Source organism: Lissotriton vulgaris, chromosome 1_1 (assembly GCF_964263255.1).
Source record: "Lissotriton vulgaris chromosome 1_1, aLisVul1.2, whole genome shotgun sequence".
Lineage (NCBI taxonomy): Eukaryota > Metazoa > Chordata > Amphibia > Caudata > Salamandridae > Lissotriton > Lissotriton vulgaris.
The window spans coordinates 2,037,884,909-2,037,910,050 of record NC_141685.1 but is presented as its reverse complement, the minus strand read 5'-3'; the positions used below and the strand labels follow the sequence as shown (position 1 = coordinate 2,037,910,050).

The window sequence follows — 25,142 nt, the reverse complement described above, 5'->3', positions numbered from 1 at the left end:
GTTGATTTGTATGTAATCTTTGGACAGAAATGCCAATCTTCATTTTGAATAGAACATTCTTTCTATACTTTTAACCATAAACTTGCTCCAGATTGTGCTAACTTTAAGAAGCCATTTATTATTTGTTGATAAATTTAATTGAAATATGTATATTCTCATAGTGATGCCTTCTCTACGGTCATCCTTTGTTTGTCCAATAATAAACATTTTACTCCTTTCCCATTTTCTTCTATGTGAAATCTACAACTAAATTATTTCTTTTGCTGCCTCTTCTATTCTTTCTCCGGTATCTTACATGATGGTGAACGAAACAGAGACTTGTAAGTGTGACCCCGACATTTTCACTAAAGCCCGCCTATACGCACTGGACGAGTGTTAATGGCATGTGCGTATTCTCCTCTATCAGTGTTTACTCTCAGCAAGAAATGCTACAAATCCACAATGAAACAATGTAGAAAAGTTGAATAGAACAAAACCTGCATACCTCCCCTTTGGTTCAGGGCGTTAAACATTGTGCTGTAAAACAATTTTCGAGTTAAGAATTGAGACTGAAGAACTCCAAATTATGTACGAAGCAGAACCTAGGCATTCAAAAATGTTGCCTTGAGAGAATTTAAGATTAAAATGAATCTTGTGATTTAGAAAGCTAGCATCCTTATTTATATTAAAATAATATTCACATTGCTTAAATGATTTTCCCTGAACATCAATTTGCAATATGACATCAGAGACTAGTTGCTCTCCTGAATTTTGACCTCGCTTCAGCCCGGCTATTGGCCACATAGTAGCTGTGTCTGAAACTAGCAGAAGCTGGGACACCGTGTATACCTCCATGCGTGGAAGTGATCTTTTCTGCCAAGCAGATATCACTAAAACATTTTAGTTGCTTGGTTAAAAAAAAAAAGTAAGGTTGCAACATGTTGGGAGCAGAGAAGTGAGAAAGTCAATTTTTTCACAATTCATTGAGTTGTATTTGCCCAAATGCACATTTACAACAATTTTTTTTATTATTACAAAGCCACCGGATGGCTGCAAGAAAATAGGGCAGGTTGAAGAAGAATCTCTTTTAATGCCCTTGTGCAAACTGAATCCGAGTTCACCTCGTGGCCTCTTTTTTGTCTGGCGCACCATTAGCCATTCTCTCCAACTTCTTAAGGTTTGCTCGCAAGTTTTCTGTTAGAGGGAAAAAATTGCCTTTCCTATTCTTGAAATTCTGTTGGGGAGAAAGCCAAGCTATGAATATGGCACACTCATAATGATTTAACAAGGGCTTAATGAAATTTTCATCACAACCTGCTGTTCATTTTAATGGCATTTGAAAAACAATGGAACAATGGCTACGCGCAAGAAAAGATTTTTCATGCCATGCATTTGTAAGCCCAACATTCAGGTTCTTTCTCCTTCTCTCTCTCGTTTTCAAAGAGCTGCGGATCTTTTGTTTGTACATTTTCATTTTAGCAGTGCTGAGATAATGCACAGACTCTGTAACCATTCTAATGTCTGACTGTAACCTTTGCTAATGGAGTCTCTGGAGCTTGTACAGCCTCCCACTCGAAGCTGTGTCCTTACATCTTGCCTATTGTTGGCTCTCTTCTTCCTCCTCATCAACCTTGTCCCCTTGTTTCCCTCCTCCCGCCAAATGCACACAGCTTGGACTGCCTTTTAGGAAGACGAATCATGGGGCTGGTCACAAAGTACCCTCAAATGTGAATCCGACGAGAAAAAGACTACCTTCGTTACGGCAGCCTCTGGATGGGCCGAAGGCCAGATCTCCCTTGGTGCTGGTCTCTGGTATTGTACTGGAGTGCAGGTCATTTTATCCTGGTCTTGTCTGAGAGGTTCCTGTTTTCTCAAGCTCACAATACTTGTAGGAGGTAACACACTTGCCAGGATTGTTTTAGGGTCAATTTACTAAAGCAAAAACAAAGAAAATGTGTCCTTGTGTGGAGGGATGGCAGGGTATTTGCAAACAATGTTGGTGTTTATCAAAGATGCACAGAAGCCCATTGGGGGCTCACTACCCGTAGGAGACGTTTTCACATGAAGCCCACTGTCAGCATCCACTGCTTTATCACTGCCACTCGTGTTCCCTAATAAGCCAGGAGGACTGCATGAGCTGATGAAAATTGAAGACATGTGGACACTGGTAATCAAAAGCATAAAGAAGAAAAGGAATTTGAAGACAGTGAACACCAAGTGAAATCGAGTCAGCAGTTCAAGATGTGCTCATCACAAGACGCAGAGCTGATCAAATGTAAAACTTGTTTAGGTAACCTAAAGGAAGCATAGAATGCATTGACCCATAGATGGTAAAGCTGGGTATTAGGGGAACTCAGGTTCAAAAGAGAGCTGTGAATGCTGTGGTTTGTTTGCTGGCATTTGCCCGACTATGGCAAAGCAGTTCACGGCTTCAAGGAGCCACCACAATATGTCCCGAACTAACCAAGGGCTGATTTACTCTGAGGTTTCAAACTCAGTTTCGAGGTGTAACATGAGCTATATAGGAAAGGGCATACGGGGAAAGCTTGGAACACAGACAATATAGGTTTGATGTACAAAGAACCCCTGAAACTCTTGAAACTCTAGAAACTTTGCTTCCTAACCCAAACACAAATACCCAGAGACGTAATGCTGTCAATGCTATTGATCGATTCTCCATTCCTACCTTCTGGTTCGCTTTTAATGAGCTCTTCCATTTTTCTCTGTTTCAGAGAGTCGACAACATCCGCCAAGCTGCCTTTGCGCCTTTCAGGAGTCCCCATGGCCGTGTTGGATACCAACTCCCCACTGCTCTGCCGCCCTCCTTCGTCTGCCTTCAGGGGTGAGGTAGCTGGGTTGTGCAGGACAAATGAAGGCATCATTTTATTGCCGTCACCTTCCTAAAAGGAAAGTATGATTAGAAAAGAGTTAGTTCATCACACCGGAAAACTATATTACTATACTAGAGCGTTCCAGCGAAAGATTCTGAAAAAAGAGAGCTCTCTTTAGACATAATAACAGAAATAAGGAGAGTGAATGGGTATCCTCAGCCCAGAGTCACACAAATGTGCACAAACTTACACACAGTAGACTGACTCATGTGGGTTGCATAGACGAACGCATTTTTGGTGATTGGCACAACACAGTCCCAGTCTCGCACATGCATGCACGTTGAATTTCCCATTCACAGAAAACCTACAGGAGCACACGAGGTGGAAACGCTCAGACATATTTTCACTTTGACTTTTTTTCTCCAAGAGAAAATCTTTTTTTGCATATGGAGAAACTAATTATCTATACTTCTATGACGAAGGGGGAGGCTCATTTTCCTTTCCTGCGCCTACGTTTCCACCCCTGTATGTAGTGATTGAACTCCATATTAACTGATAGTCATCATTCTTAAGTCGAATCAGTGTGCATAGCTAACACTGATCTCCTGGACTCAGGAGCAGGACATTTCCATCTACAGAGTCTTTTATTTTTGTTTTGCACGTTACATGCACAAATAACTTTGCGACTCGGGTCTTCAGAGCACTGGGGTAGTAAAGACTGAGTAGGAGAATACAAGTGAGCACCCCAATTCCCAAACTAGTCACATGTCAGGAGGAAGATGTTGTTGATGCTATAAAACAGGACATAAACTAGTGAATTGGTTTAAGATATGAGGTCGTCATTTGAGATTCAACTGAATATTTTGTACCTGAAAATTACTGAAGCTGCAGGGTACACTATGTAATGAGTACACGGTTATCTCCAGGGCTTTCTCCCTCAACCAACAACATCTGTGTATGTGTCTCAGTGTCCACAGTCATGTCACACATTCCTATTACTTTTGCCTGTTGAAAATGTTCAAGGTTTTTTGGGGGGAAAAATGAAGCAGGAAATTAGCATATGTAGATGTTTTTCTACAAACCTTCTAGCTGGATTTGCCAAAGACACTTCATGTGCCTGCCTGAAGACAGGCAGACAGAGAGAGGTCCAGCCTACACTAGTGGTGTGGCCATCCAACCAATGAAAGAAAATTGTTTTTTTCGTGACATTTAGCGATATCCTTTTTTTGCTGTGACAATTACACTAAGACAAAATGCCAGAGATTTTTTGGAACTCTAACTATTACTGCATATCACAAGGTGATCACTCTCATACATGAGGTTTACAAATATTTAATTACAAACATTTACCCACCAGAGATGGTCAAAGAAATATTGCATTATTTTTAACTGCCAATTAGCTTTTCTCATACATAAAGGCTTAATCTGGGGAAGGATATATTTGCTCCCTCGGCTGCCGATGTCTGATATAGCCAATTCGCTTCTGCCTGGCACATGCCTCAGTGAGGTAGCTTGATGTGCCTGTGTTTGGTAGCTATATCAAACAAGGATTGGCATGACCAATAGGTCTCGCATTTGGGACATAATAAGTATTCAGTTATGCAGGACAAAATATCCTTGGTGCAACAACATCAACTGTTGCATGGCTAAACACGTATAAGGTCCCAAAGGCGAGGCCTATTGGCTATGCCAATGCTTATAATTTTATGTTCTTGGGGGAAACCAGGATAGTGCCAGGATGGTCAAGGGTGAGTGGCAGCGAGGTGAGGAGTGAATGCCAGGAGGGACAAGGTTGACTGTCAGGCCATGGGGGTGAAGGGGAGTGCCAGAGAGGTGAGGAGTGAGTGCCAGGGAGTAGAGACGTAAGAGTCAGGAGGGTCAAGGGTGAGTGCCAGGGAGGGGAAGGGTGAGTGCTGAGAAGGGGGGGAAGTAGGAGTGCCAGGGGTGAGGGGTAGCTGTCATGCCAGGGGGGGTGAAGGGCTATTGCCATGTAGGTGAAGGTTGAGTACCAGGTCAGGGGGATGAAGGTTGAGTGCCAGGGAGATGAAGGTTGAGTGCCAGGGAGGTGAGATGTAAGAGTCAGGAGGGTCAAAGGTGTGTGCCAGGGAGGGGAAGGGTGAGTGCTGAGAAGGGGAAGCATGAGTGCCAGGGGTGAAGGGTAGCTGCCAAGCCAGGGGGGTGAAGGGCTAGTGCCATGGAGGTGAAGGGTGAGTGCCAAGGGGTGAGTAGTGAATGCCAGGAGTGAAATAGGTGAGTGTCAGGGAGGTGAAGGATATGTGCCAGGGAGGGGAAGTATGAGTACCAGGAGGGTCGAGGGTGAGTGTCAGGGAGGTGACAGGTGAGTGTCACGGAGAGTCAATGCTGAGTGGCAGAGAGGGAGAAGTGTGAGTGCCAGGTGCGAGAGTGACTGCCAGGCCTGAGGGGTGAAGGGTGAGTGCCAGGGAGGTGAGGGGTGAGTGACAGACTGCAAACAGTAGTGAGCTGGGGTCTAGAAGGAGGTGCGGAGATCATCACCTGGAGTGTGCCAGGCTGGGACCCACCAGTGCCAGGACAGACTTGGGTGGATGCAAGAACCTCTGAAAGGAGGGTGCCAAGTCACTTGTAACCTTAGTACAGGAGTGGAGTGCCCAGGAGAGAGTAACATCTTCAATCAAGAAACTATTCAAAATCCTGAAAACTCCACTGTATGGTCTTGCAACCTTATGTGGAAAATAATTGGCAAATGAATGGGATTACATAGTGGGCTTGCAGCTTGTTACAGCAACTTATTGAGATAACGTATGCATTGCAAATAAGCCAAAGGTAACACAATTTGAATTAGTAACGGTAAGATTCGCAATGCACTAGCAACAAGTTGAAAAGGCACCCGAGAATTGAACCAAGGATACATAATAATAAAAATGTGGGCAATTTTGGTCTCCTTTTCACAGCTGACAGCCAAAAAAGTGTTGTGAAGAACTTATCTTCTGGAAGAATCAGAATCTTTAAAAAAAGAGTCAATTGTTGACAAAACTTTTTTTTAAACAACTCTTTTGAACTCACTAGTGTATAGTGCCATGCGATTGCCACTGCCCTTCTCTTAAGACACAACCTCTGTGAAACAAACTGATTAGAATAACTGTTTGCTGTTTAAAACTATTTAGGGCACAAATGCAGTTTAGTATTCTGGTTATTGCTTGAAGGAAGGATAAGAAACCTGGTTATTTTTGTCTGTACCACTGATAGCTATGTGGATCGGAGAAAATGCATGGAGTGGTATGGTTGACAGGAGATGTGCAGGAGACATGCAGGCTGCTTAAATATTGTAGAGGTTGGATTGTCAAGCACAAAGAAACAAGAGTGAATGCTGAATAAAACTAGAAACGCAAACACTTTCATGGCGAACAGGGCCATAAAAGTGAAACTGATCGACTTCGTGTGAAAGTGAAACTGATCCCAATCGCGATACCTGGCTGAGAGGAGGCTGATAGGCAGTGAGTGGCCGTGTGTGTGTGTGTGTGTGTGTGTGGTTGGGTGTAGTTCTGTGTGGTTGTGTGTGTGGTTGTGTGTGTGTGTGTGGTTGGGTGTAGTTCTGTGTGGTTGTGTGTGTGTTGTGGTAGTGTCTGTGGTTGTGTGTGTGGTTGTGGGTGTGGCTGTGTGTGGTTGTGTGTGTGGTTGTGTGTGTGGTTGTGTGAGTATGGTTGTGTGTGGTTGTGTGAGTGTGGTTGTGTGTGTGTGGTTGTGTGTGTGTGGTTGTGTGTGTGTGGTTGTGTGTGTGGTTGTGGTATTGGGTGTGTGTGGCAGTGTGGTTGTGTGTGGTTGTGTGTGCTGTGTTTGTGTTTGTGGTTGTGTCTGTGGTTGTGTGTGTGGTTGTGTGTGTTTGTATTTGTGTGTGTGTATGTGTGTGTGTGGTTGGTGTGGGTGCGTGTGTGTGGTTGTGTGTGTGTGTGGTTGTGTGGTTGTGTGTGTGTGTGGTTGTGTGTGTGTGTGTGTGTGGTTGTGTGTGTGGTTGTATGTGTGTGTGTGTGGTTGTATGTGTGTGTGGTTGTATGTGTGTGTGTGGTTGTATGTGTGTGTGTGGTTGTGTGTGTGGTTGTATGTGTGTGTGGTCGTATGTGTGTGTAGTTGTGTGTATGTGTGTGGTTGTGTGTGTGTGTGGTTGTGTGTGTGTGTGGTTGTGTGTGTGGTTGTGTGTGTGTGGTTCTCTGTGTGCTTGTGTATGTTTGTGTGTGTGATTGTGGGTCGTAGTTTGTGTGTGTGGTTGTGTGTTTGGTTGTGTGTGTGGCTGTGAGTGTAGTTGTGTGTGTGGTTGTGTGTGTGGTTGTGTGTGTAGTTGTGTGTGTGTAGTTGTGTATGTGTGGTTGTGTGTGTGACGTTGTGTGTGGTTGTGTTAGTGTGGTTGCGAGTGAGGTTGCAAGTGTGGTTGTGGTTGTGTGTGTGGTTGTGGTTGTGTGTGTGGTTGTGGGTGTGTGTGGTTGTGGGTGTGTGTGTGGTAGTGTGGTTGTGCGTGGTTGTGTGTGGTTGTGTGTGCTGTGTTTGTGGTTGTGTGTGGTTGTGTGTGTTTGTATTTGTGGGTGTGTGTGTATTTGTGTGTGTGGGTGTGTGTGTGTGGGTGTGTGTGTGTGTGTGTGGTTGTGTGTGTGTGGTTGTGTGTGTGTGTGTGTGTGGTTGTATGTGTGTGTGTGGTTATATGTGTGTGTGTGTGTGGTTATATATGTGTGTGGTTGTATGTGTGTGTGGTTGTGTGTGTGTGGTTGTGTGTGGTTCTATGTGTGCTTGTGTGTGTGGTTGTTTGTCGTAGTGTGTGTGTGTGTGTGGTTGTGTGTTCGGTTGTGTGTGTGGTTGTGTGTGTGGTTGTGTGTGTGGTTGTGTGGGTGGTTATGGTTGTGTGGGTATGGTTGTGTGTGTGGTTGTGTGGTTGGTTATGCGTGGTTGAGTGTGTGTGTGTGGTTGTGTGTGGTTGTGTATTTGGTTGTGTGTGGATGTGTGTGTGTGTGGTTGTGTGTGTGGTGTGTGTGGATGTATGTGTTTGTGTGTGTGGTTGTGTGTGGTTGTGGGTGTGGTTGGGTGTGGTTGGGTGTGGTTGGGTGTGGTTGGGTGTGGTTGTGTGTGTGGTTGTGGGTGTGTGGTTGGGTGTGGTTGGGTGTGGTTGGGTGTGGTTGGGTGTGGTTGGGTGTGGTTGGGTGTGGTTGGGTGTGGTTGGATGTGGTTGGATGTGGTTGGATGTGGTTGTCTGTATGTGGTTGTCTGTGTGTGGTTGTGTGTGTGGTTGTGTGTGGTTGTGGGTGTGGTTTTGTTTATTGTTGTGGGTGGTTGTGTGTGTGGTTGTGTGTGTGGTTGTTGTGTGTGGTTGTGCTTGTTGTGTGTGTGGTTATGGTTGTGTGTGTGTGGTTGTGTGTGTGCGTGGTTGTGTGTGTGTATGTTGTTTTGTTTGTGGTTGCTTGTGTGGTTGTGTGAGGTTGTTGTGTGTGGTTGTGTGTGTGTGGTTGAGTGTGTGTGGTTGTGTGTGTGTGGTTGTGTGTGTGGTTGTGTGTGGTTGTGTGTGGTTATGTGGTTGTGTGTGTGTTTGTGTGTGTGGTTGTGTGGTTGGGTGGTTGTGTGTGGTTCTATGTGTGCTTGTGTGTGTGGTTGTTTGTCGTAGTGTGTGTGTGTGGTTGTGTGTTCGGTTGTGTGTGTGGTTGTGTAGGTGGTTGTGTAGGTGGTTATGGTTGTGTGGGTATGGTTGTGTGTGTGGTTGGTTATGCGTGGTTGAGTGTGTGTGTGTGTGTGGTTGTGTGTGTGGTTGTGTATTTGGTTGTGTGTGGATGTATGTGTGTGTGGTTGTGTGTGTGGTGTGTGTGGATGTATGTGTTTGTATGTGTGGTTGTGTGTGGTTGTGGGTGTGGTTGGGTGTGGTTGGGTGTGGTTGGGTGTGGTTGGGTGTGGTTGTGTGTGTGGTTGTGGGTGTGGTTGTGGGTGTGGTGGTGGGTGTGGTTGGGTGTGGTTGGGTGTGGTTGGGTGTGGTTGGGTGTGGTTGGGTGTGGTTGGGTGTGGTTGGATGTGGTTGGATGTGGTTGGATGTGGTTGGATGTGGTTGTCTGTATGTGGTTGTCTGTGTGTGGTTGTGTGTGTGTGGTTGTGTGTGGTTGTGGGTGTGGTTTTGTTTATGGTTGTGGGTGGTTGTGTGTGTGGTTGTGTGTGTGGTTGTGGTTGTTGTGTGTGGTTGTGCTTGTGTGTGTGGTTATGGTTGTGTGTGTGTGGTTGTGTGTGTGCGTGGTTGTGTGTGTGTATGTTGTTTTGTTTGTGGTTGCTTGTGTGGTTGTGTGAGGTTGTTGTGTGTGGTTGTGTGTGTGTGTGGTTGAGTGTGTGTGGTTGTGTGTGTGTGGTTTTGTGGTTGTGTGTGTGGTTGTGTGTGGTTGTGTGTGGTTGTGTGTGTGGTTATGTGGTTGTGTGTGTGTTTGTGTGTGTGGTTGTGTGGTTGGGTGGTTGTGCGTGGGGTTGTGCGAGGGGTTGTGCGAGGGGTTGTGCAGTTGTGGGTTTGTGTTTGGCTGTGTGGTTGGTTGTGTGTGGTTGTGGTTGTGTGTGTGGTTGTGGTTGCGTGTGTGACAGTAATACTAGAAGCATCTCAAAATAAAGGAACATAAACATCAAGTTTGGAGAAAGAGAAAGCATGTTGTAAGTCAAATGGGTGCAGCAAAGCATTGACACAACAACAAAACAAGATTACTTCGCGAAGACTGAGTGCTGATAATGGACACACACAGCCCATCATCTTAAAAGTTCGATTGCAACCAATGTGCACTCAAACCTGCCCCCTCCTTGTGAGTTGCAATCCATATTTCATGAGTTATAACTGTTGCACCCACCACACGCTTTGAGATCTAAAGCGCAACATAGGTCTAATCAACTAACCAGTAGCCAACATGCTGTGCTTTTAAAGAGAATGTGCCAAAAGTTTCCAGCTTCCTCATCATGTCCTCATGAAAGCACCAACGAAAGGACTCCCAGAATGGTGCAACGGACATGAAGCAGCCGCTGTGATCAGAAATAAACACTGTGAACGTTGTCCAGTTTCACTGTAACATTTCCTTAATGTTCCTTAAGTCACAAAACAGTAATACTAAAAACATCTCAAAATAAAGGAACACAAACATTGAGTTTGTGTTAAGAGAAAGCACGTTGAGGCAGAGATGGAAGAGAAATGTAAGGTGGGCGTGATATTGCCTGATGGAGATGCACCCACTGGGAGAATCCCGAACGCTGAAGGCTGGCGGTTCGTGCGTGCACGCTCGTGTGAACGCAAGCTTGTCGCCAGCCAGCAGCACTTCGAAAACTCACCTACTAAAGTCTCTCTGAGCAGCGCGTGCGCGCTGACTCAACGAGACCTAAAAAACAATCAAAAAGGCAACTTTTCTGACTTGGGTCTCTATTCCTAATTCTTACGAAATTGGCAGAGATTTTTAGAATAGCAAAACAACGTTATACATTCTTGAGAACATCATCCTTCAAAATGTGTTATAAACATTGCATTTTTATAGTACGCCGGGAAGGCCATGGCCACATTCCATTGATCAATAGGCGGATTTGTTAATCAGCTTACATTGTCTCTAGGTCAGAGTCGGTTTTCATCTGCGACCAATAAAATCATCATCAAACTCTATTTATTGTGCACTGTTAATGCCACACAATGGCAGCACAATATACATTAAACATTGAAGAGGAACAACTATAAAAACATAATTAAATAATGGACCAAGCCATTTCACAGAAGTACTGATGAGAAGAATGGCTGCCCTGACCTGGGTTACCCTTGGGTTTCTGGATAACTTTAACTACATGGGAATGGTGCTTGCTATAAGGAGCTCACTGACAATCAGCAAATGTGTAAGGAAGTAAGGGTGTTTAATGGATCACAAGATTCTGCAGTTTGTGCATAGAGGGAGGCATAGTACTGGACTTCAATTTTCCTGTGCAATCTTTGTTTACCGTATAAATATTAATCTGAAAGAATACCTAAATAATACACAATTTTAGTGCAGTGGCATTGTTACTGTTCAAGAATAATAGCAGGCTATAATAACAAGCTTGAAATTGAAGTATAAAGAGGGCTACTAAATCTTAGAAATTACATAAATCCCTTGACAGCTTTCGAGGTACCTTGTCTATCTCCAGGGTTCCATTGATATTCTTGGCTACGGTTAAACCTACACTCACATGGGTTCATTCAGAGTGTGGCGGATGGCTCCCTGGCTCACCCGTTCAGCAGAGGTTAGAGTCTCCGCTCAACTGGCGGCTAACGACCGATCCTATTTAAAGAGCCCTGACTGCCTGGTGGGGATCTGTAAAGCCTTCACTGCAATAATCGGTTAGTAGTTGTAGCAAAGCAGGTGAACTTTGCATAGCATGCACTAATTAGTTGCACCTACTCAACAAAGTATTGTTTTCCAGAAACAAATCCACAGAGGATGGGGTGGTAGGTTCCTATTGTAAAACAAAAAAAATAAATGACTGTGACATGTTTGGAGAGTTCTACCAGTGGGCGGAGGTCATTCAGTGATTACCATACTTGGGACCAGGTATAGAAATGAATAACTAATACCGTCTTGCTTGGTGGTTTTGGGTATGGAACTGGAGTAACAGTCACCACGCCATTAATAGTGTGTGTGTGTTGTGTGTGATTTTCTCCGTACTACAGCGCACATTTCATAGTGCAACAGTATTGATTGGGCTTATGGGAATATAGACTGCTTGCATATGGAATATCTGGTCTCTAAAAACAGATAAAAGATTGTGGTGCAGGTCCTCTTTCATCATAATAGAAGGCATGCCACTGAGTAACAATTACTACCTGTGAATCTGCAGAGCTGTCAACGTGCTGGAAAATGTACACTTACAATGTAATGTTAAGAATGGTCTTCCATGTGTCTGGTTTAGTTTCGATTGGAGTCTACATAATTATATGCATAACAGAAACATTTAGGCAGGGGGCATAAATGACCGAGATAAACCTCGTGTGGAAAGCATTGACTGAGTAACAAGTCATTAGAACAGAGTTACATGTTGGTCTCCAAACAACAAAATAAAATGTAACAACTCAGAAGGAGCTTCACAAGTGGATAGAATATAACAATTCACAAAATAAATATGTTCATTCTGAAACAAAATATACTGAAAACGTTCCAACAACTGCACATAAACTCAGATGATTATTTTGCAACATAGAGCTACTCACTTCTGCCAATTATTGAACGGAAAGAGTGTCCCCTGCAGGATAGCTATCCCTCTGCAATTCCCAAGCCAGATTTTCACTTTCCCCATGATAAAAGCAAGCCCTTCCTTTGACCGAACAGTGCTAGTACTCACCAGTAAAAGAGGGAGTTCTAGATTTCCACTCGCCTGCTTCAGTTCAGAAATCCAGAAAAATACTGCTCGAGTTCCCATCAAAGGAGACACTCTGAATCCGAATTGGCCCAAATATTTTTATTTTGGTTTCAACAATATGTGACTTCTAGGATCAACTCTTTCTCCCTGGTCAGCATGCAGCCGGTAATGGGTATTTCTTCTCCAGTTCAATGGTAGAATAAGCTTCCGGCTTCTCGGGATCACGTGAATAATCTTCCTTTGTTAATCTTGGAAAGCTTTACCTAATCTAGTTCACTTGTCGCCTTTCTGATTGACAGGAAAAATCAAGCTGCTGAGCAATGGACAGTGCTTCATAGGCGGTTTCTGTTTTCATGGAAAATATAATTGTAAAAATTCTACAATTACACTAGAAACCTTTGGGATCCTGGAAATCGGATTGTCTCGCTTCATTTACCTATAGCAAATGGATTTTCAATTATTGTTTTTAGTTAAAGTTAAATAGCGCTTCATATCACGGATGAGCTGTTGAAGCACTTGTGCTTGGTTGGAACAATTAAAGTTTATTCGGGATGTATTTTGGTGTACTCCCGCAAGTCTATTTTTTAATTATTTTTTTTCACAGTGTTTTTTATAGCGCAAACTTGACCCGAATCGAGTATCAGAGCGCTTTACAATGCACTGGTTGGATTACATGTGGACACATTCATTTTTTGTTAGGCACAGGAGGTTAAGTGATTTGCCCAGAATCACAGGATGTTCAGCATCATTGCCGAGGCTCGAACCCAGTTGCCCAGATTCGAAGTCGACCGCCCTAGCCATTAGGCCAACTCCATTACATTGGAGTCTTGTTGTCTCAATCTTGTTTCAAACAGAAAGAAATAGCCAGACGTTTCTGTAAGAGCCTGTTCATTCGCTTGCTAGGTGGAAATGCTAGGGGTGCTTAAATGGAGACAAACTTCCTCTCCATGCAGATCCCGTGGTTCTAGAGAACAGACAGAGTTCCAATAGACTGACATGGAAGCCAGCACATTTACATGGCACTTGATGGCAGGCTCCAAGTTGATTTTAAGTTTTTCTCCACTGCCCATTACCCTCCACCCAGAGGATGCTTGTTCCAAGGCGCCACCGGGAACTCGGTAACACCACCAATATGGCGGTTGTCCCAGTCCCCAGGACACTTCCTCGACGGGGGCAGGGGCCAGCGCTGGAGGTCATACTCAGCACCCGCCTCCTGCTCACCCCCATTGGCAACCAGGCCCCGGAAGCGCTCTAAGCACTTCCGGGGCAAACGCAGAGGAGAAAAATGTGTCCCGGATCTTTCTGGGACATGCTCTTGTCAGTTTTTTTCTGGTAGCATAGGTTCAATAAAAGGAGCCACGGAGGTAAGCTTTTTTCCTTGCTGCTCCGCTCCAGCACACACCGCCTAGCCTGCCCACACGCCAGAGGACTTCAAGAAGCTCCGGTTTCTTTTTTTCTTTTGACAGGTCTAAGGAGGACATGGGGGCTCATTGGGAGGCAGTTCGAGAAGCGCCTTTTTTCAGCGGAAGGAAAAGCAGACACTCGTTTATTACACCCCTGGTAGGCCTGCACTGCACCGCAGCCGGGAGCCACTCGGGTTAGAGTACCGACTCACTCGACCCACTGGATTAGCTGGTGGGAGTGGCTCTGACTGTGGAGGTGCTTGGGCAGACTGGAGGAGTGCACAGCCAAGGTAAGGGTTTGGGCATGGTCCCAGCCAGAGCATTGGAGAGCCACACTGTGCTAAAGAAGGCTGTAGTTTCAAGAAGGCTGTGATTTCTTGGCTAGTGTCAGGAGCCCGGACATTAATTCTGACAGACAGGGAAATTAAAGACCTAATGGCAGCTAAAGGTGAGAAGAGATGTTGTCCAAAGACATAGAGTCTAATGCTTTGTTCCTCTCGCTTTTCATCAAACATCAGTAATTTCGCGCCCCGGTATTACTCACCCTTCTGCTCTACGGGGTATGTTGAAGAGGAGGAATTACAACATTGTTGCTGGTAAATAGGAGCTTCATCTCTGAGGCGCGGTGTTGGAAATCACCAATGGGTGAAATAATAACATGATAACTTGGCAAAAATATTACAATTGTGCATATGCACAGCACCAGCTGATAGCGTTGTTAGGTTGCAAAGGGTGTTGAGTGCTTATTGAGGAGTGTGTGTGAGACTCACGAGTCACAGTTTCACCACTTAGCAGTAGTCAGCTTGGGCACCCTCAGCTAACTACGATGTGGCCTTACGGCTAGAGTGGTCATCCTCGACGCTGGGGAAGCGGGTGCGAGTCTCAACAGGGACTCTCAACATTTGGTGATTCTATGCAAATCAATGTATCAATCCACTCATCTCCTCGTGCCTAGCAAAATAGAGAAATATCAAAAATAAACATGTCAGTCTGTAACGCAACAGGTGGTCATGGAAAGCGCTCTGATAAATTCGGGTCAAGTTCGGGCTAAATAAAACATCGGAAAAATAAGTTGGTAGTTCTAAATGGTGCACAATTAGCCGATAGGTCGACAGGCAGTGGGGCCTAACTTTGGTCTCATATGCCGACGACACACAGCTGGCGGTTACTCTCAGCGGGGATGCGGAACAAGATGCCCCCAGGTTTCAGGATGGACTGAAGGCGGTGGCTAGCTGGTTGACGGGGAACTGTCTCCAGCTCAATGCCACTAAGACAGAGGTTATGATTGTCGGAAGGAGAGTGGAACTATGGGGTGACCAATGGTGGCCACCAGAGTTGGGACCAACCCCGACTCCGGTGTCAGAGTTGAAAAATCTGGGAGTCTGGCTGGACGCTGGTCTTACCTTTGTAGGACACACTAAAAAAACAGCTGCCTGCTGTTTTGGTCTGTTGAGAGGCTTAAGACCTGTCCTCAAATATTTCGACGCCCCAACCAGACAACTGGTAATCCAGGCCCCTATCATCTCTCGCCTAGATTACGCTAGCTCTCTTCTAGTTGGGGCCAATCAGGCTAAGCTTACTCGCCTGCAACGGGTACAAAATGCTGCGGCCAGAGCGATTGTCGGCCTGCCCAGATTTTGCCCGGTGGCGAGTGTCCTTCGCTCCTTACACTGGCTCCCAGTGAGGAAGCGCATTCTCTTTAAGGTCCTCTGTTTGACCTTTAAGATTTTGAGAGGTATAGGCCCTGAAATCATGTCCAGCTTCCTTTCTTTTTACGTCCCCACACGCACCCTCCGCTCCCAAGGCCAGGCCTTTGCTGTAGTTCCTAGATATCGGCTCAGCCGAATGGGGGGACGCTCCTTCAGCGTAAAAGCTGCATCAACTTGGAACTCTCTTCCGGTTGAAATTCGTCTGCTGGAGGATCTCATGGCTTTCCGGAAAGCCATAAAAACCTTTCTGTTTTAGCTGCCCCTTTTAGTCTCTGCCTGTTTTGCTGTATTATTAAATTTAAATGGTTCCTTCTAGTTTCTGCTTGTTCCTGTTGTGTTATGCTCCTCCTTGTCAATGTGCCAGGACGCTCCTTAGCTGGAGTAGCTGTGCGCACAACAAATAGCAATAACATAACATAACATAACATCAGCCGAAATATATTGCACTCCTTCCGGTCAGGACGCATGCATCATTAACCAGCTTTGGCCTGGTCACTGCTAGATATTCATACTTTTACCTTCTGGGGACCAAACTCTATGGATGCAAATTAAAGCTGGCGAGGGCTTGCGATTTAGTGCCATGGGCCACTACAAACTGACTGGGCACCAGAGCGTAGTTTACATTTTTAACACTTTCAGCTCCTCCCTAAGAAGTTCTTGGCATCGCAACAGAGCAGTGAAGCGAGAGGAAAACTGACTTCCCCATATGGTGTCACTAGGTGGCAAAGCATGTTTGACGTCACTTCCGCTATCCCTGAAATTTTGTTACATCACTATACATACATGAACCTGTAGTCGTATCTCATGACAATGTAAAGATGGCTGACGGGGGCTTCTGCTCAAATAGCGTCCGGAATATAAAGTTGTCCAAGGATTTACCAATCCCTGTTCCCTGTGTAGGTTTTCCTTAATGCCAGCAGCTTAGCATGAATCAAGGCAACAGCGGGCGCAGCGACGAATCGAGATATGTCTTGGCAGGAACATCGTAAGGATTTTGGGGGCCCTGAGCCAGACGTATTGGTGGGGACCCTTGTGTGGAGCAGTTTTGTCATGCCCATTTTTTTGGCCAGGTCGCTGATGGTGCACGGGCACACTCGTCCAATTTCTAAATGTGTTTACATCCACAGATGTGTCTTTTACTGTTGTCACACAGCGCCGACTTGCTGATACTGCTGCAAAGAATATCGGGGGCATTACCCTGTTTTCTCATATGTAAGGACTCATTTTATCTAACTTCCTGTTATGGATGCTGCATGAAAGGTAAATACAACATTGCTCTGCAAAATGCCCAGAATATACACACTCACATCACCCACATTCCATTAAAGGAAATGGTACCTAAAACAGTCTTTTTGAGAATTGTTTAAGGTCATTGGGGCAGACCTCTCTGTGGAAAAGAACAGGCTTTATGTCCGGGGATTGTTTTGTCTAAATATTACTATACTGCAAGGTAGGGGGACCAAGACATGGCCCCGGAAGAGTACCTCGCTATTTCCATGCCGGAATACATTGCAGCAGCAGACACCATCAACACATCCTCTTCCTCCTTTTCCCTCTCTTCTCTCAACACCCCAGTGATATGTGCATCATCACAGAATGCTACAGACACCATGCATGGTCCCATATTTGGAACACCTCCCTGCAAGCCCACACTGATAAGGCGATCATCACAGAAGGGAATCCTTTTATTTTGGTACATGTGGTAGAAAGTTAATTACTTATCACATAGTTATCCTTTCAGAAATAGATGCCCGATCTAGCAGAGTGGGTTACGTTTGTTCCAATTACACCCATCGTTGGGTATGATCTACTAGTGATTCATATGGATCTAACATTCAACCTGTATCAGGAGGGCCCCAACAAAGAAGACAAATGTCACTCCTATTTCCCAAGTATTATTTATTCCAGTGCTTAATTGGAGCCAGTGGTTAGCGGAGCTTGGCACCGACAATTGTCAACACCGACTTACAGCAGTCTCCCACAGCTTTGTGCGGACTATCGAAAGGGAGAGATCAGGACAACAGTCACTGATTCAGTCAATATACGAAAAAATAACTAACACCTGCAGTCTAAGCAATTGTTGTAACTTTGAGGTCCAGAAATAGTCTCAATTGTCACACTTGAGGGAGTGTCAGGGTGGGTAATTGTGTTTGCGGTGTCATTGGTAGCACTGGCAGAAGTAATGGGTGGTGCAAGCTGCAGTGGCATTCTGACGAGGGTCCTGGCACCTACTCTTATTTCACACATAGTCATTCACAGCAGATTATTGGTTCCAACCATTCATTGTCATATTGTGTGGTGCACTGCTTGAATTCATGTACGTACACCTGTTGTGTTCCCCTTTTGCCTGCTTCCAGATCCCTCTGACTCAAAGCTTTTAGAAATAAGCTGTGACGTACAGCACAAAAAGCTAAGATGAAGTGATAGTAGACAAGGATGTTGTGAAAGAGCTCAACCAAGGTTTGTCGCAGCAACCTCGGTTCAGATCCGAGGCATGGTATTGTGGGCGACAATGTCCCGGCAGTTGGCTGTACTTTTATAGAATACCTTCACCTTTTGATCGTAAAACTGTTTGCATGTCATTACTCTGACATATAGATTGTTTTCAGCCGCAATTAGTAAATTCTTTTAGGAGCCTGTCTTCACAAGAGATCCCGCGGGCTCATTCCCGGTCTAAAGGGCGCTAATAGGTGGCGGGGGTAGAGAAGCTCCGCATCCGGTAGGCCTTTGGGTAAATTCCTGCCTAGGCACCAAAAAATTGCCATAAGAGCACAGCCCCTGGGGAAGTAGTATTGAGGGCGTAGGCCGGAGAATGTGGGGGTAGAGAAGTTACGCTTCCGAAAGGCCTTTGGCCTAATCTGCGCACCGGCACATGGGCACCAAGTCGGCATAACAGCACAGCCCCTGTGAAGTAGTGTTGGGGGTGTAGGCAAGTTCGCATTCTGGCAGGCCTTTAGGCCAATTCCCGCACAGGCGAATGGGCGCCAAGTCGGTATAACAGCACAGCCCCTGGAAAGTAGTATTGGGGGTGTAGCTGGGAGGGTGCGGGGGTAAGGAAGTTCCGCTTCTCCCAGTATTTGCTGATCTGTGTCATTTCTGCGATGGATCAAGGCAGAAGGACCTGCCTGTCTAAATTATGTGGTGAGCTTTAAGCTCAAAAACGGTGAACACTGTTTCACATTCAGGCACAGGCTTAGACTTGCTCTTCCATCATCAGAGAAATAGGTTTCTCATACATCAACATCCAAACCAACGGAAGCGATACGCCATGTTTACGTTCACTAGTCAATGCCTCCTGCCCTCTTGTGATGGCCACACAACCTACTGAACAAAACAGTAAGTTTCAAGACCAATTTTTTCGTCCAGAGTAAATCAATTACTTTAATCTCATATTTTATCAAACCATATTTAGAACAAAGTCACATAATTGGAAACATTGCTTACTTCACTCCACGCTTACTCACAACAACAATCCTTGCATTCAATTCAGTCATTCAACCATACATACAATCTATACAAAACATGAAATAACTTAACCTCTTCGATGCTGGTGACGGAACCATTCCGTCATCAGTCACGGTTGAGCTGTGCTGATGACGGAATGGTTCCGTCACGACCACACCCATTATCAATGGGGCCCAGCACAGGAGGAAAATATCATCCGCAGTGATGAGGTTAACATCAGTTGTTACAAAAAATTATTTACAATTCTAATTACACAAAAAACAGCATGGGAAAAAATTATTAGTTTTTCAAACAGTTTTTGTTTTAGAACACCACTCCTAATGCTGTATAAGAACGCGTTTCGAAAACCCTTTATTCAAGGGAAATCTCGTTAGGACCACGTAGCTCAAAGGTGCTCGATTTCTTTAAGTGTGGGCTATTCGCCGCGTTCAAACAGCTTTATAGCTCATGGGCTGTGGAATATGAAGTTTTAAATGTGGAGTGTTCCTAGGTCCAACAAAGGGATGAAGGAAGGCGGGCGGGGATTTGCGCCAGCGTTGCTCAATGAATGAGGCTCTTCGATTGCTCACGTTGTCTTCTTCCGTGTCTCATTTCGGAAATGAAAGCCCATGAGATATAAAGCTGTTTGAAAGCGGCAAATAGCCCACACTTAAAGAAATCGAGCACCTTTGAGCTACGTGGTCCTGACGAGATTTCCCTTGAAGAAAGGGTTTTCGAAACGCGTAGACCGTTCTTATACAGCATTAGGAGTGTTGTTCTAAAACAAAAACTGTTTGAAAAACTGATAATGTTTTCCCATGCTGTTTTTTGTGTAATTAGAATTGTAAATAATTTTTGGTAACAACTGATGTTAAGTTATTTCATGTTTTGTATAGATTGTATGTATGGTTGAATGAATGAATTGAATGCAAGGATTGTTGTGAGTAAGTGTGCAGTGAAGTAAGCAATGTTTCCAATTATGTAAATTTGTTCTAAATATGTTTTGATAAAATATGGGATTAAAATAATTGATTTACTCTGGACGAAAAAAATGGTCTTGAGACTTACTGTTTAGGTCAGTAGGTTGTGTGGCCATCCCAGGCCCCTGTAGAAAAAGGTGGCAATATTGGTGCTCGTTTTGGTTTTTGTTGTAAGTGAGGCTTGTCCTTATTGTCCATGAGCCCAGACCCAGTTTTGGTTACGGTCCTGCCCTATTGTGCCATCAGCACTTATGCCCTTTTGGGGTAGAAAATATTTTACAAAAAGACAAAATATGGTACCAGTTGAAATACTCTTTTTTCCTCCTGTCACCACCCAAAGCAAATCGTAACTCTGAATGTCTCACTGGCCGATCACTGGTCCTTGAATACCAACAGCTAGTGCTCTCCAAACACCAGTACATCGATGATGGAGAAACGTGTTTGCCCAATCTACCATGTTCACCTCTGCTAAGGCAGGGGAAACGGGCAATGTAAAAACATGTTTAACGGAAATCCCCTTCACCCACCACCTCTGCAAAAGCAGCAGGAAACAAATGATGCAGAAACATGCTTGAGGACTCCTGTCACCTTCTGCATCTGCTAAACCAGCGATATCTGCAGACGGACTGCTTTATCTAGGCCGTAATGCAGGAAAGCAGCAGCTATGTTAGAAATTATGGACCATCGCCTGAAGCGGAACAATCAATTTTTGAAGTGCATTAAATGTTGGCATTACGTGTACTGCAGAAGCTAAGGTGTGAATGTGTCTGTGCAGGGGTGCTAGCTGCCTGTGTAAAGCAATAGCGAATTTCTAAATGCACTGTAGTGTTCTGGTGCTTTTGTCATTCATCCTTGCCAAAAGAATGCTTATCTACCACTGAAAATTCCTTGTGCGGCCAAAGTATGGTGTGCTAAAGACACTAGATCGAAGAGAACAAAGTGATAAGATGTCTAGAAAAAATATGGGTACTAACACTTTGTGACCCTCCTCCTAAAGGACATCTCTTTAAAAAGCAGCGCAACATCTACCATACCATATCTGTGACTTCAACTATGCACGCCTGATGGCCCTTCAATTTCAAAAGGAACCACAACAGCAACATAAAACGCCACCCGCAATCTTGGCGACATCGTCCATTCTCTTTGAGATTGCATAAAAACCTATTCTTTTCTAAATAATTCAACTTATTGTTTGTTTCTCGCGTTAACGCATTCATACAGACTGTGTTTCAGAACAAGAACAACCTACCTATGACTGCCTCTGCTGGCACAGAGATGAGATTTTACAGAAGTCTTTCACAATCCATTCATAACACTTCCAGACATCAAACAGCGAAAATAATTAAAAAGCTACCACTGAGCACTTACAGAACTCCAGCACACAAAAGCTGAGCATAAAAGGCATGATATTAGGTTTCAAGAGTTCTACATCTTTAAGGCTTTTACACAGCTGAATTTCCATTGAAAAAAGTGCCCATCTGTACACATTGTAAACATACTAACGTCAGGCAAGTGTATTCCAACACAGTTTTTCTTATTATCAGTCAGAACAAACTGGTATTCGACAGTCAAAACGAAAGAACAAAAACAAGACTGATGGCAACAATACCAACATTCATATCAATACGACAAATAAAAATAACAACAACAAAAATGATAATACCAACACAAATAATATTACTTATTATTATTGAAACAACTATGCTGGGGCTGTAAAGCTACATTACGCACAACACTGTAAATGAGAGACCTTCACAAAATGATCAAACAGAAGGTGAACAAAATGTCCACCAGATTTAATTTAGAGAATCTGCTTCTACGTGCTCTCATTTTGAGTCCTTTTTTCCTTGAGAGAGGCTCAGGTATTACCTTACAACTTTTCTACAGTTCTTTTTCATGCTTCTTTCTTCCCTTTCTTTATGATGTTTTTCCCGTTGCCATGGCGGTCTCTCCACACATTTCACCCCATTGGAGGCAGCAGTAGTTCCAAATGCCACGCTTGCTATTTTAAATAAACCTCCCACTCAAACCACACTGTGGTGGAAAGAACACTAGAGAGCTGCATAAGAGACAGAATGCAAAACCGATGGAAACCATCAAGCAAGGTCTACTCAGGCCAATCACACGATGCGGTCAGAACAGATGCCAGGGGGTGCCACAGTGGCTGACCTCTCAGCAGGGTGATGGTTCCAAGTGTTTCAGCAAAAAAACTTCTAGAAAACCTTTGTTCTTAAAAGGTATCCTCACCTGTGAAATGTGTGGTGTTGTAAAAAGATGCGCATCTGCACTAACTGGATCAGCCTGATGTGTGTTCCTCAATAAGCCAATGAAAATTGCTCTGCCCTAATGGAAATGCCAGATGACCAGTTACTGATGGTTTCTACTAGATGTAGTTGTGGCTTATCCATTTTTGGTACTGCATTCTATTACCAGGGCCACTGGAGTTATGAGATTGTGTGGCCACAGCGATTTTTGCATACGTATAGGTTTGCCTCATTTGCCACATAATCCACCATCGGCTGGATAATATGTAGACTTTAGCCAAAAAAATGTGTTTCTAGCTCAAACGGTTCAAAAGGTACTAAAAATGAGACAGCACATGTTGAAGAGCTGTGGAAGGCCCTTTGCATAGTTGGACTGAGCACCTTCCTGTTACTTATTGCTATATTTGGGTGTTAAAGTAGTACTCCTGGGGTGCAACCAATGCCTAGAGTGTATTACCAAGTTCAAAAGTGACGAAATAATGTAAAACTATTACATAATGTACTGTTTTATGCCACATAAATTGCTTTCTCTTGCTGTATAATTTACTCAAACATGCTGCATAATTTGTCCCTCCCCTGCCACATAATTCCAGTGGCCCCGTCTAACATTCCATATTAAAACAGAAAAGGCAAAAGTGGTTCTACTGCTTTTTTTTTTTTTTAGGGGAGACTAGAACCCGGTTCCATAGCTTCGAGGTTGACTCCCCTAGCCGTTAGGCCACAACCTCTCCCAACTGCCACTTTCAAGAATCACCTGAAATGAGCAAAATGTCTTCTTACCAATTATTTAAATGGAAATATAGAAGTACAGGCACTCAGTGCGTGTTTGCTCATGAGAAGTGCGGGTGCTCTCACATTAAATGAATTTCAGAAGTGCTGAGAATTGCAGGTTCTCTGCTCTTCAAATAAAGACATGCGGGCACTCCGTTCCGGACAGTACCTGCCCATCTAAACCCTGCGTTATCAGTCCACTGCATGTCCAAAAGCCTTTTGCCACCCACGACGCTTAAATGGGTCATGTAAGATACCCTGCAGCCCATAAAACCGTAATATGCGGAAAATGCAGCAAGTGGAATATTGTATCCAGGCAATTTGGGGTTAAACTAATGCGCACATGGAAGAGTCCTCGAGTCTAATCCACGTTTTGGAGGGGGAGGGGGGGGGGGGGCACGTACGTGTTAAAAGCTTTCCTGTAAAGTTGTACAAACAAAAGCTCGATATTCCCTGACCAATAAGGCTATTAATCAAACAAAGGCCCAATTAACACCTAGCTGTTGTCACCTTGCTGTAAAAAAAAAAAAAACACACCTCTTTTATACACAGCGCCTATTCTTCTTTTGCCGCGCAGCCCGTATAGCGCCTGAGGGCAGAGGCGGGGGAGAGACAAGAGAGACGCCGAGCGCCTTAAATACCGTCGCTCCTCCAGGCAGCAATTTCCATAGATGAAGAGGTCAGCGCTGTTTAACAGTGTGCTGCCACGTTAATTTAGTATGACAAGATAAAGCAGTAATCTGTGCTCCGAGAGACTGTAAGCTGCCTGCTATCCAGGGACATGCTCGACTCGATTTGCACTGTATATCACTTTATACAATTGCCGTGACAAAGCCCCCTGAGTTCCTTCATGTAAATCTGCCTCTCTCGCGCGCGCGCTTTATTCCTCTCAACTCCGCTGCCAGTCAGGCTGGGCTCGCAGCAAAGCTGCGCAAACTTAATGTCTTACACATGTCAGCGGGCCCGCGGGCCCCGCCTCCCGCTCCCGGGGAGACGTTTAGGGCCCGCATAATCCACTCATCACACTTCGTATCGGCGCGCCTTTTGCAATCTGTCCTGTTGAATTGACAGTGGGGGCGACTAAACCAATGTTTCATGTGCTCGAATTTACGTGGCGGCCGATGATAGTTCTCGGAGCCCTTCTTGCTATGTTCTGCTTGAAGATTATCCCTTAGGAAAGCGGATGTGCATGTTATTACCGGCATTGCTGTGGGCGCGCGACGGCGCGGGCTCGTGGGTGCAGACACGGCGCTGCTGGTCGTAGCCGTAGCGAAGCGGAGGGTGCAGAGGCACCGGGGGGCAGTGCACCAAGACAGACTGCTGCACCCATGTTACCCAGAAGCCCGGGGCACCAAGACAGGCCGCTGCACCCATGATACCCAGAGGTCGAGGCCGGTGCACCAAGACAGGCCGCTGCACCCATGATACCCAGAGGTCGAGGCCGGTGCACCAAGACAGGCCGCTGCACCCATGATACTCAGAGGCATGGGGCCTGCTGCAGCGAGACAGTCCGCTGCATCCATGTTACCCAGGGGCATGGCGCCTGGTGCACCAAGACAGTCCGCTGCACCCATGCAGGGCCGGACTGGGAACCGAAACCGGCCCTGGCAAAGTGCTCGGCCGGCCTCCCCCTCCCCCCCCAGGGGGGGATTGGGGTGCGACTGTGCTCTTTGCCACAGCCGGTTTTCCGCCGATTTTGTTACAGGGCCGTTTTTGCAGCTATGCTGCAAAAAACGGCCCTGTAGCAAAAACGGCCCCCTGGGGCCCAAAACCGGCCCCCACCCATGCGGCCGACCGGGGGATTGCCCGGTGCCCGCAACGGCCAGTCCGGGCCTGCACCCATGTCACCCAGAGGCATGGGGCCCAGTGCACAGAGACAGGCCGCTGCACCTATGTTACCCAGAGTCACGGAGGCCCGGTGCACCAAGACAGGCCACTGCACCCATGTTACCCAGAGGCATGGCGCCTGGTGCACCAAGACAGTCCGCTGCATCCATGTTACCCAGAGGCACGGAGGCCCGGTGCACCAAGACAGACCGCTGCACCCATGTCACCCAGAGGTACGGGGCCCGGTGCACAGAGACAGGCCGCTGCACCTATGTTACCCAGAGTCACGGAGGCCCGGTGCACCAAGACAGACCGCTGCACCCATGTCACCCAGAGGCACGGGGCCGAGTGCACAGAGACAGGCCGCTGCACCCATGTCACCCAGAGGCACAGTGCACCAAGACAGGCCGCTGCACCCATGTTACCCAGAGGTATGGGGCACAGTGCACAGAGACAGGCAGCTGCACCTATGTTACCCAGAGTCACGGAGGCCCGGTGCACCAAGACAGGCCGCTGCACCCATGTCACCCAGAGGCACGGAGGCCCGGTGCACCAAGACAGGCCGCTGTACCCATGTCACCCAGAGGCACAGTGC

At 45.6% G+C, this 25,142-nt stretch overlaps 1 protein-coding gene across 2 annotated transcripts in view; it reads right to left on the bottom strand.

The window, feature by feature from the left end:
• Positions 1 to 25,142, bottom strand: part of SOX5 (SRY-box transcription factor 5) — a 441,228-nt gene that overhangs the window by 320,222 nt on the left and 95,864 nt on the right. For both annotated transcript variants that reach the window (XM_086920362.1, XM_086920351.1), the window contains exon 3: positions 2,666 to 2,879. In XM_086920362.1, coding sequence (XP_086776488.1) covers positions 2,666 to 2,879 — 214 coding nt within the window. The remainder of the gene's footprint in view (positions 1 to 2,665; positions 2,880 to 25,142) is intronic.